At 43.8% G+C, this 21144-nt stretch overlaps 1 protein-coding gene across 8 annotated transcripts in view; it reads left to right on the forward strand.

Annotated features, from left to right (window-relative positions):
• Eps8 (EGFR pathway substrate 8, signaling adaptor) overlaps positions 1–14855 on the forward strand; it is a 174301-nt gene extending 159446 nt beyond the window's left edge. For 4 of the 8 annotated variants that reach the window (XM_021164455.3, XM_029478486.2, XM_029478487.2 and 1 more), the window contains 3 exons: positions 8520–8700; positions 9846–9975; positions 13053–14850. In XM_021164455.3, coding sequence (XP_021020114.1) covers positions 8520–8700; positions 9846–9975; positions 13053–13166 — 425 coding nt within the window. In that variant the 3' untranslated portion in view covers positions 13167–14850. Of the gene's footprint in view, positions 1–8519; positions 8701–9845; positions 9976–13052 lie in introns of all 8 variants that reach the window. The other 4 variants (XM_029478488.2, XM_085839826.1, XM_085839827.1 and 1 more) reach the window with 3 other exon arrangements.
• Positions 14856–21144: the final 6289 nt, after the last annotated feature.

Below are 21144 nucleotides of genomic sequence, written 5' to 3' on the forward strand. Positions count from 1 at the left end.
AGGTGCTTCGTAGCTGACATCATAGACCTGACGTCATAGACCTGCAGGCTCCTGAGGCTCAAGTGTTGTAGAAATCTTTGATCTCCACCTGGGGTCTCTACCTCACCTTTGACCCTTTAGTTCCTGAATGAAAGACACACATAATTTATATTTACAATAACTTTATATTTACTAGAGCTGGGCAGATATCTAGCCTCTATGCTGTTAGGATCTACTTTCCTATGAATAACCCTGAGTTATTACTTACTGTGTTCCATCTGGGCTGCTCTAATCAGCCAGCCCTCAGGGCTGTGTTTTTATGGCTCACCTAACTCAAGGAAGCTTCTCCTTCCTCCTCCTATACCTTCTTCTCCTCCTGCTCCTCTTCCGACCCCAAGGCCAGGAAACCTAAACCCCACCTATGTCTCTTCTGCCTTAGCTATTGGCTCTTGCCATCTTTATTTACCAATCAGAAATAAGTTGGCGGACTCTCTCCTCTCTGGGACAAGCAGGTCTTAGAGTCCTGCACTTAGCATTACAGTAGATCACAAAAAGCCAAACCTTAACACCCAGGTCAAACTACATTCCTAAATGTTTTGGTGCCTTTTGACCCAAGTGGCTTCCAGCTCCATGTGACCCTCAGGATCAGTCTCAATAAATGGAAAATGCTGGAGAGGAAAGTAGATGGATTACTCTGTAGCTGTTATGGAAGTAGTGGCTAGGTGTAATAAGCACAAGCCTGTTGCAGGCCTGAGTTCCTCTCCTGAAGTATAAATGATTCAGATCACCTCTGTATTCATGTCTGACCTCATTAGAAAATAAAGGAGGGGCCCGGCAAGATGCTGACTCAGTAGGAAATGGTGCTGACTATCACCAAGCCTGACCTGAATTAAGTCCCTGAGGTCTCCAGGGCAAAAGGAGAGACCCAACTCTCTTGTGTTGCCCTCTAAAAACTCACACACACACACACACACACACACACACACACAAATAAATAAATAAATAAATAAATAAATAAATAAATAAATAAATGTAAAATATAATGAAAACTGAAAAACTGGAAAAACAACGAATCCAGTCTCGGAAATGACTGTGTATGAGTGTGAAAATATGTGTAACTCTGGGCTTTTAAAGGGACGCTTCCTTTGCAAAGATACCAGAGAAACAGTTTTCAGCTGGGAAAGTTCCACGAATATGTTTCGTTTCCCTGGGGAACGTTCCCTCTGAGAAATGACTCTCCTTTTCGCCTTTCTTCCCACAAGTTTACACATGACTCTGTCTAACACGTCAGCACAGTGATCTCTGACACTGTGGTGGGCTGTTCCAGGCCTGGGGTCAGAGTTCAGAGGCATCCAGTCCCCTTTTGGAGCAGTGCACGGCCTGGAACAGCCTGTTCTTTGTCCCACTTGAAGAAACTCAAGAGCCTACTGGGGAAGATGCATAGCTTGAATTCTTGTAACAAGTAAACTCTCCTGATAATTGAAACTCATCATTTTCAAGTCAGATTTTCATATGTGAATGGGTCCCAGGGTCTGTAAAGTAGACCAAATTAACACATAAGCTTGCTTCTTTAACCTCAGATAGCCATAATTGCTCACGAAAAACTTCTTTTTTTAAATATCTCAAGAGTGCATTTTGGCATTAAATAAATTTATTTCTTTGTATAAAATGAATATCTCCTGATAGCACATTTTTAGAGTTTTTTTTTTTTTTTTTTTCCTGAACAGAGGTCAGGGCTGTCTCATGATCATTTAGCAGATGGCAAAATTAAGTATGTGTGTCCACATTTCTTTCAAGATAGGGTTCTTGCTACTATAGTCTCTGCTCATTCCCCAAGCTTCTGATAAAAAATAAAAGAAAAAGGCTAAAAAGTGGGAACTCAAGCAAATCTCATGGCTGTGAGCAAGGGCAAGACGTCAAATGTCCGACTGACAATTCAGCAAAGGGTGGAGATAGGTGGAGTGTTTGTCCTGCATGCATGAGGATCTGAGTTCAGATCTCCAGTGCCCATGTAAGTATCCAGGCATGGGTATGAACTTCATTCAGGCAGAGACAGGCAGATCTCAGCTCTCTGGCCATCCAGCCAAGGCAACAAGCTCCAGGTTCAGTGAGAGACTTGGGGAGTGACTGGCAAAGACATCTGACCTTTGACCTACATCCAAGTTCACATGCATAACACACACACACACACACACACACACACACACAGTATAACCAGTGGCCAAGGAAGGAACCCACAGTAGAATGCGCCCTCTGTACGGAACTGCTACTTGGAGGTGGTTGGAGCCAGGCATTGTGTAAGCCGTCCATCAGAGATGCAGAAAGCATCACCTCCTGCCACTTTTGAAGATGCCGACCTGTTAGTTTGCTTTGCATTTCTTCTTCTTCGCTCCTTTGAAATCTAAGCCCTTTGACTTGACTGCAATCCTTTGCAATCAGAACTGTTACTGTAGGGAGAGGTGTGTTTATTGTTAGGAGAGAACTCTGAAAATGGAAACCAAAACAAGGGGCCTTCTAGAAAGAGGTGTCTTTGTAATGCCCTGAGAAAGCCTACCTGTGGCCTTGGGGCCCTCTGCAGTGGAGAAGAAGGTGTTTTCTCTTTGTTGTTTAAGGCTGACCTATCTCCTGCTCAGCATGGCATCCTATGAGCTAAAGCAGCCCCTGGAACCCAGGTTCTGTTTGCTTTCATCCATCCATAATACCCTTCTTTCCTCCAGTTTTCTTTCTCTTTCTCTTTGTTAATTTTATATATATATATTTTTTTTTTCATTTCTTCAAAACATTTCCTAAATGGGAAGGGGTTCTCTCTCCAAGAGGTTTTGCCTTCGGTGGCTGCTAGGGAGACAAAATCATTGTCTTAGTGCCATAACCACTGGTGAATCACAGATGCTCAAGGGGTTCGCTTCATACTGAGCCTCTGTGAGTGGGTCACAAAGCAAACACAACAAGAGGACCTGAAGGCAGGATGGTTGCCCAAGTAGGGGATGGTGGGGATTAGGGTAGGAGGTGAGGGGTGATAAATATGAGCCAAACATATATATATATATACACACATACATATATATGATATATATACATACACACATGTATATATATGTATATAAATAGTGTATAATATTTTATACATAGTATACATTACATATATGTATATGTATGTATATATAATATACATGTATCTATAGAGAAAGAGTGAGAGAAAAAATTGTTGAAGAATGAACTAATTAAAGTTAACATCTCTTTCAAACTTGAGACCTTAATACAAATTAGACTCTCATAGCACTAATTGTTTCACAGTTCACTTACTTTCCAGAGACACTAAACATGCTCCCTGGATGGCATAAACAGCTCCCTCAGCTGTCAGGTCATTGCCACTTGCCAGGATAATTAGTTAATTGGTTTATGATACCAGTTCTGAGTTCTTGAAAACAGCAACAGATAGCAATGTACCGAAATATGCACATGTATTTTTGATGCATAGAGGTATTATCTCCCTTTATTTCGACCCCCTTGCCTTTTTTTTTCTCATAACGCACACTCATTCATAAACACATGGCTAGGAGTGGAGGATGCTGGGGACGTTCACCGAAGGTCATCTCAGTGATCTGAGTATAGAACAGCCCTGGTCTGAAAGTCAGACCAGTTGGATCAGCTCGTTTCTATGGCTAATGACAGAGCCACTCAGACAGGTCATTTCTCTTCGTTCTTTATCTCCTGACCTAGATAACATGATGACTGGAACATGGTGGTTACCAAGGTCTCAGGGAAGAGGTGAGGTGAAAGGGCAAGGTGAATGACTGTCGGCCTGGATGAGACTGGTAGCATGGTCAGGAGTTGGAGGCTGAAGTAGCTATGTGGATTAGAAATGCTCTGGGGAAGGAAATTACCATTTTAACCAGGGCTGGAGAAGCTGAAGGAGTTGCAAAGGGAGTCAAGTAGGTATATTGGTGAGGTGTGGGGGATTCCAAGCAAAAGAGGCCGTAATGGCCAATAGCTTCAGAGGCACCAAGGAAGCAATACCATGTCAGCTAGGGTAGGGAGCTGGAGGAGAGACAGATAATTTCCTCTGAGAGGTAGAGACCAGGCAGTGGTTTGCAGCCCAGGGGCTGCAGTATCTGACAGGACCATTGCAGTCTGCCTGTTAGCAGAGGATGACAGGAGAGGCGGGGGTGGGTGTTGCAGCCCGCCCGCGGTCCACAACACGAACGGTTCACTGAGAATGGCAGTTCCCTGCAAAGAGAGGAATCTAGACGGGGCGGAAGAAACAATGGAGTCAAGACAAGACTCTGATCAAGACTCAATTTTACTAATTCCAGACACTCAGTTTATAAAGGAAGGGGGAGGGAACCCAATTTCCCGCCAAGTAACTCAGGGTCCAGTAGCAGGACGAACACGTGTGTGACTCCAGGCAGCAAGGGCAGGTTCCAGCAGTGGGCGTGGCAGGACGAATGAGCCGGTAGCTCCACCCTTGAGCAGGCAGGTTCCAGGCTGGGGGGAAGGGAGGCCACATTTCCCCCCATTAGATAACAAAACAAAAATAAAAAAAAGGGGGTGGCCTGTGGCAGAAAAATTATCTATGTTCAATAGTTCTGCCTGAGTTCCTAGGGCTAAAGAAAAAACTGTATCTGGCTGAGACTGTCTTAAAAGCACTGACTGAATAGCAGCACTGGGCTGTAGGCTCTGACTTTATAATGCTAATTAGTGCTGAATAGGTAGCTACCTGTTTACATTTTAAGTAGGGCGTTGGAACCCTGGCTGAGTTTAACTAAACAATTTTAGAATAACACTGAACTGATAATTATCCACAATTTTGGGTGAAAGGCAGGGGGACAGGGAGAAGGGGTTAAGACCAGCTCTTTAGTACAAGGCCAATTGGCTTTTTTATTATTTGGGTGGGAGGCAGTGAAGGGCTTGCCCTTACGACAGCAAGGTCTCCAATCTCTCTCCCCCCTATTAATTAAGTTTAAATAGGCAATGCTTAACAGAGGTGATCAAATGATTTTCTCATCCGTAGATGAGTGGGCCTTTAACCTTGACTTGGGTGGACATTGGCCTGATTCCTCCCGTGAGCATTGTAACAACTCACATCTGTGGCTCTTGGTATCTTTTGGGGAGGGGAGGCAGAGCCTTAAGTATTTTTGGTTTTTAGCTGGAATCGGATACCAACCTCCGTCAAATCAGGTGTGTCGCACAGGGAACTCAGAAACGGTCAAACTGGACCTTCCCTCCGCAGTAATCTCCTGCGCCAAGCGGTACCCATACCGTATTCATATGATTATGAATCAGTAGCGCAATTCTGAGTTATTGCGAGGTCTCTATATGAGACTTGTCAACCTCAGATTTAGCAAGGCCTGGACAAGAATTATGTCAGTATTAACACCATTAATTTTGGTTAAAATAGGAGCTGAAAGTCTTTCCTCTTCATCTCTGTTATTCCCAGTAGCCTGAGGAACTAAGGACACCTTGCAGTAACAGCAAGGGTGAAAAGCCAGAGGCCAGCTAAGGGACTAAGCCTATATCTATCAAAATAAGAACTAATCTTTGTAAATATATATGAAATTTCTACTTCCCTAGCTCTCCTGGTAAATCTAAATCTTATCTTAGACTGAAAAGCCACATGCTGGGATGTCCCTGGAAGGGAGATTAGCAGAACCACCTGTTTGCTCATAGGGGCGGGGCGGAGAACCGGAGAATGTAGATCGACCTGCTTGAGAGAAGGAAGAATTCTAAACAATGAGAGTGTAGCAATGTAAATTTTCTGTTTGGAGAAGTCAAGGTACTTTATTTAGATGCAAATTGTAAAGCTAAAGTTAATCTCGGGCCTCTTGTAGGGGAATTGGCTCAGAGGAAACAGTGTTTTTTGAGAGCTTCCACTCCCAGCTCAAGAGGAATTTTAGTCTTTAGAATGATACTTACGAGGAGAGACAGAATCTGTGTTTACCTGACGAATTAATCTCTCTGGTAGCCACCGTGCTTCATCTTCATCTCGTGAAAAAACACAAACCGAGCCTCTTCCCCAGATTAGAACTGGATCTGGACCCTTCCATTTATTAGTCAGGGCGTCCTTCCATTTTACCAATGCATAAGAATTAGAAGTAACTGGGTGCCAGTGGCGTTCCGCTGCATACTGACCTTTAATGTCAGTTTGCAAAACGTTTAGGACAAATAAGGTAAAGGCAAGATGAGCCTTTGGTGACTTTGGGGAAATGCTCTGAATTAACTTTGCTAGGTAATTTAGAATATAGGAATCTCTAATAATTGAACTGAATATTAGACCAGTCTAAGATTGAGTTAGAATGGCTGGTCACACTGAAGAAGAGTGAAAAATCATTATGACTCTATTAAATGACTAATTTTACTAAGTCTGAATATACAGTCTCTGATGTACTATTGCCATAAAGTTAAAAGGCTAGAAGCTAGTCTAAACTGGAAAAATGACAAGTAAGGATGGATCTAAAACATGAATTTAATCTTTTAGTCCTTTTAATCAGGACACTGAGTTAACTTACCTGTCAGCTCAGCACACGAATTACCAATATGCTTCTGTAGAGTTCTGTGGAGAGAACCTGTTTTTCCCTTTCCTAATAAGGTAGCTGTTTTAGGATCAATTTATAAGCCAATAAGTAGACCCTTTTAAGATACTAAAAAGCATTTATTAAATTTGACATTTTAATCTCAAATTTTGAAAATAAAGGTATGTTTTAAATAGTGTGCATGGAAATGCACTAAATAGTATATATGGGGATACAATTTCTCTCTTTTGTCTTTTAAGAGGTTAAAGTTTAAAATTTTACAATATCTAACCTTTTGAATTAATAACTTTTTGGACAAAACATTTTAAATATTTGGCTGTAAAGGGGCAGTGACTAATTGCACTTTTAATTATTTTTTTTTTTAAGGAACGGTTGTAACTAGAAAGCTTGAAAAGTTATTAAGAGTCACACGTGCATAATTTATTTATTTATTAACTAGAAATATGTATAAGCAATTGTAAATTTGAGAATTAATAGTATCTGAGGGACGAACAATTTTAAGTAATTATGAGCTCAGAGATATAGCATTGACTATCAATATATAAATTAAGGTTTGATTGTTCAGCATTTTAAAACACCATCTACAGCACACAACCAGATTATTTGTGCTGGAATAGGGGCAACTGTGTGTCTTAAGACTCCGCTCCACAGCAGCTAGTTGGGCCCACGTGGGCTAACGATCGGCTGGGAGGATGAGAAAAATGACTTTACAATAATGTTTTTTCTGGCCAAAGAATTGTCTTGGGCACAACTAATTTTTAATTACCAATTAACAACAATTATAAAAGCTTTTTTTTTTAATTTTTTTTATTTTTTATTTTTTATTTTTTTTTTGGTTTTTCGAGACAGGGTTTCTCTGTGTAGCCCTGGCTGTCCTGGAACTCACTTTGTAGACCAGGCTGGCCTCGAACTCAGAAATCCACCTGCCTCTGCCTCCCGAGTGCTGGTCCACAACAGGTGGGGTGATGGAGAGAGGAAGCAGAGACCTGTGGTAGGTTGCTGCCTCTGACCAAGCTGGAGGCAAGCGAGAGAAAGAAGTGGCAGGATTGGCGATACATCTCGAAGTGGGGGATTCAAGGGATTTGCTAGTCGGGTCTGTCCATTATAGATTGAAGGGCTACACCACTGGCTGGTTCTGAGGTAAATGGAAAGATGAAGTTGCCATTAGAGAGTGAAGAAACGTGAAAAGAAAACCAGGAACCTTGATGAGCTCGGAGCACTGAGGAGGTGCCGAGGTGTGACAGAATGCCTTTGAGGAACATTTTGGAGATCATTACTTATTTACTTACTTTTGAGTCGGGGTTCCTTGGTGCAGACCACTCTGCCATGGATTCACTGTGCAGTTTCTGGGGCTTCTTTGACCTCCTTAATTTTATTCCTAAGTTAGGAAGCGAGATCATCAGAGTGAGGATCAAAAATAGGTTGGAGGTCTGTCGAGCAAGCCTTGGATATGAAAGCGTCATCTAAGGAGGGAGATTATATGTGGTCATGACCTAGGCACTCGGACATCCAAGGCCAGACTCTTAGGGGAGGCTGGCATGGGGATTATGGAGTGTTTGTGTCCTGGATGTCTGCCTACTGAATGATGACAGCAGCTTCCTCCCTTGGCCACCCCCGGCTGCGACCACCAGAAGGACTTCTAGATAAGTCCCTGGATGAGATCTTACTGGTTTAAAGCAGGATAGAAGATACTCAGGACCGCAGGCAGCCTAGTGGGGATCCTAACTGTAAACCAAGCACAAGGCGCTCAGCTGCTCTCTCGTGTACAGTAGAACAGGTGCAGGCCCAGCCTGTGGAGACGACTGAGCCAAGAGAAGGGCCCGGAAGATGCTTTAGCAGTTTTTCATGCAGTTTATACCATGTTGAGGTACAAGTGAGAGGAGATAGCAAGAACTCTGTAACCCTGGGCCCCAGGCTTCACAAGACTCCGAGGCTGATTAGGGCTGGGGTTCTGGATGGGGACATCATATCAGAGATGTCTGACCATGACCGCTCCCTCTCCGTGTCCAGGAAGGAAGTCCCAGATGGAAGAGGTTCAGGATGAACTCTTCCAGAGGTTGACCATCGGGCGCAGTGCCGCGCAGAGGAAGTTCCACGTGCCACGGCAGAACGTTCCAGTGATCAATATCACTTATGACTCCTCACCGGAAGAAGTCAAGACATGGCTGCAGTCGAAGGGATTCAACCCCGTGTGAGTGTCCGGTGTGGACTGGCTGTCTTCTCAGCTGGGTCACTTATGTGCCACTCATGATTCTGATAAGTTGTCGGAGCCCGTGCTTTGTCCCGTAATGAGGAAATGGTGGCTAACGCTTCAAAAGCAAAGAAGAGGAAGATAGAATTGGGAGAAGAGAGTGACAAATTTCTAGTTCTTGGTGTGGATCCCTTACCAGTCTCTTGGACAGTTGTTATCAGCTGTGAGGACTACTTGCATTTTATTCTATATGATCAGTTATGCAGGGAAGAGGACGATGGTTTCAGCTAGACCATGTCTTGTAGGGCACGCAACATAAGTCTTCTTGCGGATGGATAGCATGTCTCAAGGCTGTAAATCTGAGGGATCTTTTCTGCTCTAGTATCTCTGATCTAAAAGTCTGTAGATGTTTTGTGTATACTCAGAACCATCCATGAATAATTCATGTTGGAGTAATCTTAATATAGAAACTCACTCACTTGTGAGTGTAACATAACTGCCAATGAAGTGCAGTTGTTAGTCACCATGTTCCTCGAAAACTGTCTGTTGCTGTGTTTGGGGTAAGAAACATAAGCCTGAGGAGAGTGATAGATAATTAGAAGCCCAACTGCATCCTTTAAGATGCTCACTGGTCATTCTGTGTGAAAGGAGCCTCAGGGTCATGGCCATAGCCATCCCTTGGTATCCCTTTGTCTCAGCACCACCGTGCTATTTAAGGATATGGAATACACAATACTGGCCTGTACCTGTAATCCCAGTCCTTGGGGGGTGGGGGTGGGGCAGGGATAGTGGGGAGGGCCTGCAGTTCAAAGTCAACCTGAGCTACATAGAGAGTTCTAAACCAGCCTGGGCTACATGAGACCCTGTCTCAGAAATGAAATAAAATGAGTATTCAAAAAACAGGTAGATAACTAGATAGGTGATAGATAGATAACTAGATAGATAGATGATAGATAGATAGATAGATAGATAGATAGATAGATAGATAGATAGATGATAGACAGACAGAACTGGAAAGATAGTTTAGTCATTAAAGCTAGGCAGACCAAGTGAAAGCTTGAAGAAGGAGAGACAGAGAGAGTCAGCTTCTCTCTTGCTGATTTCCGACCCTCACAATAATTTATTTCCTTGTGCTCCGATTGTAGGACTGTCAATAGCCTCGGGGTGTTGAACGGAGCGCAACTCTTTTCTCTCAACAAAGATGAACTGAGGTCTGTCTGCCCTGAAGGTGCCAGAGTCTTTAACCAAATCACTGTTCAGAAAGCTGCCTTGGAGGTAAGACTTGTGGAATGGAGCTGCTCAGAGAGAGAGAGCGAGGACTGCCACTGGCAGCTCTGGAACCAATGACCATGTCGATAGTGGCCAGTTTCCCCTCGCTGAAGAGATGAATTAAAAGCTTGGCTCAGTTTTTCCTACTCTGCCACTAAATACCATCAGTAACTGTGTTCAAAAAGGTTCTCTTTCAAGGGCAGCTAGATGAGCATTGAACAAAAGCACGGTGCTCTTAGTTTATTGCATGGGCTGCTATAAGAACTTCAGTTTTGCTAATAGAATAAACCCATACCTGAGTGAGGAACAGTACGAGAGGCCAGGCCTATATTTCTTCCTTCCTTCCTTCCTTCCTTCCTTCCTTCCTTCCTTCCTTCCTTCCTTCCTTCCTTCCTTTCTTTCTTTCTTTCTTTCTTTCTTTCTTTCTTTCTTTCTTTCTTTCTTTCTTTCTTTCTTTCTTTCTTTCGTTCTTTTGGAAATGTCAGTGCAATAAATAAATAAAACCCTAGGTGTGGGGTGCCTGGAGAGATGGCCCACCTGTTAAGAACATGCCCTGCTTTTACAGAGAAGCTTACTCACACATATCCACCTGTAACTCCAGCTTCAGGAGTTGGGCACTATATCAGGATACACACACACACACACACACACACACACACACACACATATATGATATACATATCGGGGCAACTATGTTCATGTACCCACATACATGTACAACTATGTAAAACTGTGGCTGGGCATGGCAGGGGCAAATCTGTAATCCAGCACTCAAGAGGTGGAGGCAGAAAGTTGAGTTCAAGGCCAGCCTCAGCTATACAATGAGTTCAAGGACTGTCTGGACTCCTGCGATCCTTTCTCTGACAAACCAAAGTCCTGGATGCATTTCCCAAGGCGAGTAATCCACCCACAGAATCATCAGGAGTGTTACAGAAGGTCACTGGGAATGTACAGCTGAGGGCTAGGGAGACAGCTTAGCGACTAAGAGTAGACGCTAATGAGGGCTAGAGCCTCCAGTCCCTGCATCTATTTAACCACCTAAGCATTCCACAAATGCTTCACTACAGCTCTGGGAATCTGAAACCTCTTCTGGGCTCTGAAAATGCACAGGCAGACCTGTGAGTGAACATATATAAAACACACACACACACATACACACACTCACACACTCACACACTCTTACACAGATATGTTCTTTCACAAACACATAGACACATAAATAAAATATTTTTTCTTTTTCTTTTTTTTTTAAAGAGTTATTTATTTTTACTTATATGAGTACACTGCAGCTGTCTTCAGACACACATCAGAAGAGGGCATCAGATCCTGTTACAGATGGCTGTGAGCCACCATGTGGTTGCTGGGAATTGAACTCAAGAAGAACAGTTAGTGCTCTTAACCACTGAGCCATCTCTCCAGCCCCTAAATCAAATCTTAAAGAAAAAAATTGTACAATTGCAAGAGGAATGATTTAGTCACACTTGTCTGCATAGCAGCTGGAGAGTAGATGGGCCTCTGTTTGGCTGGAGGCCTTCAAGTTATTCTGTAAGAGTTAATGGTTTTGTGAAAATTATAGTTGGCCTCAAATAAAAGGATATAGGATTCAACATGAAGCTGGGAGGTAGCTCATTATCCCTAGCAGGTATATTATGTAAATTGAACAGTTAAATAACTCGGGATGAAATAGCTTTGTGTGTATAATCCTGTAACCGTCCTCCATCGAGAGAAATCCCATTACCCTGAGAACTCTTCCCAACAACATTGATCTGGAAGGTTTTATGTTCCAGTTTGATGACTGCTTTTCATATGTACAGGATGGATAAGAATTATGTCTTCCCTAAAGTAGTTTTATTACCATCATACCTTCTAATCTTGTTAAGAATAGACAAATTACTTCTCAAGGGTGTGTTAGAAAATTCGATACCCCTAAGTGTCTTTCGTCCAGGACATCCTGTTCTTCCCTTTGCCCATCCCTCCTGCTTCCTGCTTCTGATTCCTCTGGGAATTGACTGAGGCAAAAACCTGATGTCAGGTTTCCCTGTGCCCTGTGCTTCTTGACCTTGAGTCCAGTTCCTTACTTAGTTCTCAGCACCCCAGTTTGATCCCAGAACCTTTAGTGGGCAGAGAGACTAGGAGAGGGTAGCCAGGGATTGTTGAAAGAGCTGAAAGTGGGTACGCTGGCGTGGCCAGAGTTGTCCGAAGGGACAGCCTTTAAAAATCTCTTAAGTGGAGAGGAGTGCCTTGACTGACTGACACTTCTCAGAAGGTGTGAAAAGATGGCTGGGGTGATAGGGCATGGTTTAATAATGATGAAGAGCCAAGTTCAGATCCCGATCGCAGATCTGAGAAGTAGGCACAACTGCATAAGCCCTGGGGGACAGGGTGGAGACAAGATGATTCCTGGGTTGTCCTGGCTAGCCTTAGGTTTAGTCTGAGCTTCTGTCTCAAAAACTAAGGTGGAGCCGAGTGTGGTCGTGCACCCCTTTAGTCTTAGTGAAAAGGTAGAGGCAGAGGGGTCTCTATGAGTTTCAGGGCAGCCTTGTTCAGGTAGACAGTCCGAGGCAAGCCAGAGTCACATAGTGAAACCCTGTCTCAAACAAAAAGGAAATAAAATAAAATAATAATCATGTGAAAGGTGATAGGGAAGACAGTAACATTGACCTCTGACCTCCACATGCATGTGAGCACTTACACGTGTGTAACTGAACACACATGTGCACATATATGTATGCAAAGGGTTCTTTGATAACTGATTCCATGTAGATACACCCTCTTTGTATCGGCAAGGCTAGAACATTCTGCGTGCATTGCTGATCTGTCCTTATGTTAAACCGAAAGGCTCAGTCAGTGACTGTGAGGAGCCTATGTTCAGAGAGTTATTCATCTGATATGGTACTGCAGACTAGAAACTTCATGGGCAGGTAGAGACAGCACTCACTGACAGCTCCTGCTTTCTTGAAGAAATAGTGTGGGGGTTGAGGGGCACTGTGGACTACTCCGGAGCCCTTCGGTAACTGTACAGCCAGTACAACCAGTACACACAAGCCAGTGACTCTGTTGTCTGCGCCATGTTTATTCTTCAGGACAGTAATGGAAGCTCCGAGTTACAAGAGATCATGCGGAGACGGCAGGAGAAGATCAGCGCCGCTGCGAGCGACTCGGGAGTAGAGTCTTTCGATGAAGGGAGCAGCCACTGAGTCCATGAACTTCCTTATTCTTGGCATGGTTGTTGAACAGTGGTGGAAGCCTTGAAGGGAATGTCAAAGCTGTCGTCTTGGTATATGTAATTTATCGCCATAGAAGGAAACAGTATATGCCTGAGTAAGCAGAGGACCCGCTGCTTCTGTGCACATTAGTTTGATTAAAACTGAGAAGTGGGCAGGTGAGATGGCTCGGCAAGTAAAGGTGCTTGCTGCCGAGCCCAATGACCCAAGTTCGAGTCCCTGGGTCTACATGGTGGAAGGAGAGAGCTGGCTTCTGCAAGTTGTCCTCTGACCACCACACATAAATAAATAACAAATGTAATTTACAAACTTCTAAAAGAAAATGTAATTTTAAAAAAACAGACGTTCTGGACTGTTCTGAGCTTGGCAAATTTTTTTTTCCACTTTCCTAAGATGTACTATCCTTTGCCACATTAATTATCGCAGCCTTGTTCGATGATCTAAGTGGGGATATTTGACAATGGCAGATTTATTCATTGCAACAAGGAAAAGCACAACCATTGATGAAAAAATGAAAGACTCAGCTTTCAGTGACTGGGATACCTGTTGTCCAGGGAGGAGGCTCAGTTAGACTACCCTCTGCTTACTTGAGGTCTGACATGCCCAATGAGAGTGTATTTAGCTTTATTTAAAGTTCTTAATGCCAACAGTTTTAAAAATCACATTTGAATGAACTGTACAAGGTAGCCAGACCTTGAATGTATGAATAGACTATATAATATGACCCCAAGAAACTGTTACTCTCAGCTCTGTTGATTGCGAAATCTTGCATAGATTATGCTTTGATTTAGTTTCTATTCTGCTTATTGTGTAAAATGTAATTAAACATGAGAAAGCACGAGTCAAGAGTAAGGCATATGCACTCACAATCAATCAAAGTAGCCCGTGTCGGTGTTTATTACAGTATTTTGCTTAATGAAGGCCTCAGTTATAAATATTGATATAAATAAGTAGTCAAAGGATATCAGGCCATCTTATGTGTTTTATCTGTGTAACAGGGACACTTAATTTACATGTACTTTAACCCCATGAAAGAGTCTAGATAGAGAGAAGACACATAGCTAACCTTCAACAAATGTTATTTTTGGAAACACAGGTTTTGTCATGAAACGTAATGTTATTTCACATATATAAAAAAAGATGTTATGTAAGAATGTTGTATATTTTAACATAAGTCCATTTAGAGAGATTATCTAGATTCATTAATTTTTCATAGTGCCTTTTTCACACAAGTCAGCTGGAGAGAGTCTGCAATAAACAGTATTTGCTGTATATTAATAAATAGCTTCTATCTCATCAACACCAGAATGTTTGCTTGGTAGACTGAGCATTTGAGTCGAACAGAATGAGAAAAGTCCCCTTCGAAAGGAGGCTCCAGGGTGTGTGTGTGCAAAGAGTGGCCTAGGATATTGTCCCGTGTTCCCCTGCTTTCTGTCTCCCTTGGTTTCTCATCCCTGCCTCCTACCATCAGTTCAGAGTTGATAAAAAAGGTTACAACCAACACAGACTGCATTTGCTATTGATAACTGCGAGCAACTTCTCAGGGCCAAGTTTCCAGACGATGAAGGGCATGGCAGCCTTGTTTTCCATTCCTGTCTCCCCATCATCCTTAGCAGATGTGAGATGAGAAAGAACTAGTTTGGATGTCTTATATTCCGTAAGCCCTTCATTAAAAGAACAAAGAGGAAGGCTCTGAAAGGCAAAATAAAATTCAAATATTATGATTACCTGGTTGAAAATTAGCATATCCAACAGAGAAAGAATTGGCATAAATTATATCTATATGTTATGATACAACGGGGGCATGATTTATATCTGTGTGTTATACGAAGGAAATGTATCAGAGATGCAATAATCACAGGACTCAGTGAACTTGGGAATACAAGGTACTTAGAAGTGGTGGCATTTAGAAGACTGAGGCAGAGTCCTGTCAGAGCTGATGTCCAGGTGTCTGTCTGGGGCAGAGTCCTGTCAGAGCTGATGTCCAGGTGTCTGTCTGGGGCAGAGTCCTGTCAGAGCTGATGTCCAGGTGTCTGTCTGGGGCAGAGTCCTGTCATAGCTGATGTCCAGGTGTCTGTCTAGGGCAGAGTCCTGTCATAGCTGATGTCCAAGTGTCTGTCTGGGGCAGAGTCCTGTCAGAGCTGATGTCCAGGTGTCTGTCTGGGGCAGAGTCCTGTCAGAGCTGATGTCCAAGTGTCTGTCTGGGGCAGAGTCCTGTCAGAGCTGATGTCCAGGTGTCTGTCTGGGGCAGAGTCCTGTCAGAGCTGATGTCCAAGTGTCTGTCTGGGGCAGAGTCCTGTCAGAGCTGATGTCCAGGTGTCAGTCTGGGCAGAGTCCTGGTCCAAGTGTCTGTCTGGGTAGTTCTGTCAGAACTGGTGTCTGGGTGTCTGAGGAGTTTGGTCACTGGAAAGTTTGAAGAAAGAGCCCACAGAGCTGGCAAATGGACTTCTGAGAAAGCAACGTAGTGCTGGTGATGATCTGCTTCCAGAAACAGATGAACTCATGAGTCAAAAGAAAGGTTCAAAGTATTCATGGGGTGGGAGAGTGTACCCACTTCCAGGAGGTCAAGAAAGGATACTGGAGACTTGTACCTGCTGCTGCTGCTCTGTCACTGCCATTGCCGCTGCTGCTAGCAGTCATGTGTAACTTGCAGAGTGGAGAACAAGAGGGAAAACAAGGTAAGGTCATTGTCACCTCCCCATCTGTGAACCTTCTGTGTCCTTGGAGAGAACCCATCTGACCAGCTCATGGTAAAGACCTGAACCCCAAAGTTGAGAACAAAGGTGTAGTTTGAAGAGCTGTCCAGTTCCAGCGTCTACCTACTTAGACTCTCGGCTCTCCTTTCTGTATGCATTTGAAATTATCTACGAATGAAAAGCTCATTTGTTTTTCCTTACACACTATAATCTTCCTTCCCTGTTATCTGAAAATAGGTAGGAAAATGAATGTTTCTTCTGAAGTTTTGATTAAAATGGAAAAAGGAGAGGGACCAACTTGAAAGACCTCAGTGAGGAGACCCCCACTCACAAGTCCCAAGATGGCGCACACATCCAAGGAATCACGAGAGACCCTCTTGATGTAAACACATGAGGTAGTTTAATGACAGAGCTCCAGGCTGACACGTATCTCAGGAGACAGAGGAATCGATCCAGAGGCTCAGAAGCTAGGAGTTTATATACAAAAAAGTCGGGGGCAGGGGAAGAATTGGCATGGTTACACACAACTGGACAGTTTGAACATCAGCAAATTGTACGTGCAGAGCGAGGTAACAGTAATTCTGAGGGGCAGGTGCTTAAATTGGCTGAGATAGTCTGGACGACCCTGCTGAGATAGTCTGGGCATCTTTGTATACCTCTATCTTTATGGCTAGCCAGTTCTTGGAATGACTTAACAGCAACAGCCTTTGTTCTTTGCCCTTGGCCCCAAAAGCCCTCCTAACTAGCAAGCCGCATGAGTCATGGACCTTGAATTTAATTTTCTTTCAAACTGAACTAACTTTCCAGCCCCATGGTCAATTATTATTTAACATCTAGTTGCCTGATTTTTTTTTTTTATAAATCTTCAATGTATAAATTTAAACTATTTTAATTCTTTCTAATTAAGGCTTTCTTTACCATATACCAAAATCGACCTCTGATGACACACATGTAGCCATATGAAATTTTATTGTTGGGCAAGTTTTTATCATAATAGTTTTGTAAATGATTTAGAAAGTAAAGTATTGGTTTCCCCAGGGATAAGGTCATGTTAGTGACCCCATCTCTAGGGATGGTTTCTTACCCATTATTCTCGCTTAAGATCTTGGCCTAGGCTACCAGGAACATGTAAATAAGAAAAGGAATAAGAGAAAACAAAACAGATAGATTGCCATGAGAACTATGGCTCAATATTTTTTTCTCCAGCGAAGAGTTCCACAACTGGTTCCAGGAGGCCTCCCCCTTTTAGGTCAATCGCCTCAGTCTATGGAACTTGTCACACAGATCTTACTGGAGGTGGTGTGACAAACTCCCTGTGTTGTTTGAATAGACCTCGGCTCTGTGAGCTGCTAGCCTCAGTCTCCAGGTTTGCTGCCCCAGCAGGTCTGGCTCACGTCTCCTTTCCCCTATGTAAATGTGTGCACGCACTAATGAGCTCCTCTGCTGTGCTCACTATCCATACTATCTAGGGAAGGCTTGTCTTCCATAGAACTCTGTCCATTATAGTGTGTCTCCCCTCTGCCCACCGTGCTTTTTCCTCTGTCTTGATTCCCACATTCATTCTCTTCTTCATTCTCAAGAGTCTAGTTGCACATCGCTGCCTCCTGAGATTTGAGGACAGGAGACAAGCCACACCTCAAGGTTCTGTCATGGGATGTCTTCACCATCAGGGAGAGCGGCGCGCTTAGCCAAAGAAATAGCACCTTCCGTTCCTGAGATGTTGACATTTATCTCAGCACATTTGTGAATGATTTGCAACATGAAAAAGCCACTAAAATCCTGATAAAGTAAACAGTTACCAAGAACTACACAATTAGAGAATTACTGGGAACTGCACATTGCCTCATTGGAAGATGCTGTGGCCACCAGTACAAAGGATTTACATCTTGAGATATGTTGAGATGCTTTAGAAAGCAAATGTGCTACCTGTCCCTCGGACAGCAGAGTTGGCAACTTGCATTGAGAGCCAAGATGCATCCTGGAGAGGCATAGAGCCTTTAGGTTGCTGCTGCAAGTAGATGAACCAGTGGTCCAGGATTCCCACCAGGCCCAGAGAACCCTGCTCTAGGCTGATGCTAAGGGTCTCTTGCTTCATATGTAGTTCTAGGCACCAGGACTGTGCTGTATAAAAAAAGCCCAGAAACCATATTTTCTCATATGCATGGGTATATAAGTTATGAGAGAGGGGTGTGTGTGCTCATGTGTTCCCACAATGCAGTTACCACTGAGTCTGTTACTATTATCTCAGAAATGAACTAGAGGGTCTTATAATCAATAAAACAAAGAACTAAAGACTCATCTCTTTCTCTTTTTCTCTTTCCCTCTCCCCTTCCTCTCTCCCTCCTTCCCCTCTACTCTTACCTTTTCCCTTTCTTCTCCCCCTTTCCCTCTGTGTGTTTGTGTCTCTCTGTCTCTCCCTCCCCACCTCTGTCTCTGTCTGTCTCTCTGTCTCTGTCTCTCTGTCTCTGTCTGTCTCTGTCTCTCTGTCTCTGTCTCTGTCTCTCTCTCTCTCTCACACACACACACACACACACACACACACACACACACACACACACTGAAAACTCCAGGGTCTTTGAGTTTTTCACCTTTCACTGTTCCATGTTCTGAGCTGGAATCACAAACTAAGCGCTTCTACCCTGCCATTTATTCTTACTAAACAAGGTGTGAACTGTATTTTGCTGAGTATTTTAACACATATTTCCATTTTATAAATGAACAAATTAGAAGTCCAGTAAGCTAAGTAGCTTATTTTTAGAAAGTACCCAGTAAGAAGAACAGCTAAATTTGGACTTAGTCCCTTGGTTGCCTATTTAACTGCAGATTCTTTGTCTGAGGTCAAAGGTCAGTATATAAAAAGGTGTTAGCAGAAAATGTCCTTTTTTCTTGGGAAAGAATTTTGTTATGTAGCCTTGGGACTCATTATGTGCTCTGGCTGACCTTGACCTCATGACAGTCCTCTTGACCGAGCCTCACAAGTACTGAGGTTAGAAGCATGCACCACCATACTGGCTGAAAATGTACTATCCAATGAAATTTCATGTCTTAACCTGAAATCAGTGTCTCTGTTGGATGCTGTAGGGGGGAAGGCTTGGAACCTCATTTAAAAATTTGTGGCAACTTAGTTTCTCTCCTCACCAAGTCCTCACAATTGAATTTACAAGTAGATTTTGTTCATTGTTTCTTGAAATAGTAACTATTTTTGTCGTTGATGTAACAAAATACCAGCCGATAGCAACTTGGTTGGAAGGACACCTTCAGCCTTAGGTTCATACATGTGAGCACTTGCTCCCCAGATGTAGCACATTTGGGGTGGGGGTTACAGGCATGGCCTTGCTGTAGGAAGTGCATCACAAGGCGGGGGTGGGGGTGGGGTAGGGGGCGTTGAGAGTTTAGAGCCTCTCCCTACTTCCTATTCCCTCTTTCTTGTTTATGATTGAAGATATTTCTAGGTTCCTCTTCCAGCCACCTGCTGTCTTGCTTCCTCTGCCGTTATGAACTTCCTAAAATAAACTATCTTCTTTAGTTGCCTTGGTCATGGTATTTTATTAAAGCAACCAAAAAGTTAACAATTCACAACTTAAGGGAGGACAGGTTGTGTTTGGGCTCTCAGTTTGAAGAGGTATAATCCTTCCTGGTGGAGAAGGCATGGCTACAGGAGAGGGAGGCAACTGGAAACATTGTGTCCCAAGTGAGAAAACAGATGAATGGGGTATTTGCCTAATTTTCCCCCTCCCCACCCCCTTTTTTTACTTTTCCAGGATTCTGGCTCATGAGAGGACACCATCAACCTTCATAGTGGCTCTTCTCTCCAGCACCCTCAAAGACACACCCAGAGCTGTGTCTCCTAGGTGACACCAAGTCTGATCAGGTTGACAATGATGGTTAATGATGACATTAGGCTTGAGTAAGACCAGGAAACCCAGTCCTGAGTCTTAGCCATCCTGTTACCTCTTTAGAGAATGTCAGCTGGCTGATAGCCCTCTTTCTTTAAAGTATACATGATATAACACGCCAGCAACCAGGACCAACCTTAGCTAACCCATTCAGGCTACCCGATGGCAGGACAGCAACGGAAGAGACATGCATTTGCTGTGAGAGATGATGAGGCTGTTTATCCAGTAAGCTCAGTTTAAGGATCCTGCTCAGCTCTTGGGAGGCAGGCGGTGAAAGGGCTTATTAAGCTTGCATGAATGGAGTAAAGGGAGCTAGCGATCCGACCTCAGGCTCAGGCAATTGCTGTGGCTGTTTCCTGGCTCGAGAAGCTCAGCCTGTGCAAAGTGAGAAGTTACCTCTTATGAATAATCCAGTAGCCTGCAGTCAGTACACAAGAGCAGAGTGTACATGGGGGGACAGCGTGAGGACATCTACTGTCTCGTCTTCAAGAGCACGCTACCAGAGGGCGGGATTCACATGTTTAGATAACTCATTCATCTTGCAGCCATAAAACATAAAGCACGGGAAGATGACTACTGCTGTTTTATGCTTGAATGGTGGAACAATGGATTTACAGAACACAAATGAAGACAGTTCTTTTAAATCGCCTTGTTGTGTCCGACTTCTTTTTTTTTTTCCCCCCCGAGACAGGGTTTCTCTGTATAACTCTGGCTGTCCTGGAACTCACTCTGTAGACCAGGCTGGACTCGAACTCAGAAATCCACCTGCCTCTGCCTCCCAAGTGCTGGGATTAAAGGCATGCGCCCCCACTGCCCAGCTGTTGTGTCCAACTTCTTGTCGAATTTGTTCAACTGACCTCGAATTTAGGAGGTATTTTGCAAACAAGGCCTTAGTCTTCTGAAGTTGTCCACACCAAGCCCAGCAGAGGTTGGGGGGGGGGGGAGAGGGCTGCACAGGGGGTTGGGGGAGGGGGAAGGCGGGGACAGATCTAATAGATTGGAACGCTCATAGTAAATGTGCCTGGGAGGAACTGAATACAGCAAGCAGGGGGGCAGGAGAGGAGCAGGGGGCACCTTTACCCTTAGAATGTCATGCCAGAAGTCTCAGTGAGTCACAGATTTGGAGAATCCTGTAGAACATGCTTAGTCCTGTCAGGCTCTTGCCTGATGCTCTCTACAATCAACTCTGTGTTCTACCACAGCCCCTGAAAGGAGATAACGCTACTTTTGTATGTGAGAGAACACTCGGGCTCTGAGATAGCAGGTGACTCTGCCGACCGAGCTGTTCAGTTATTCAGCTCTGCATCCACAAACTGCCGGGCTCGGTGCCAAGGGCTTTCCATTTAATCCTCTACACAG

Source organism: Mus caroli, unplaced genomic scaffold (assembly GCF_978045245.1).
Source record: "Mus caroli unplaced genomic scaffold, Mus_caroli_1 scaffold_7, whole genome shotgun sequence".
NCBI lineage: Eukaryota > Metazoa > Chordata > Mammalia > Rodentia > Muridae > Mus > Mus caroli.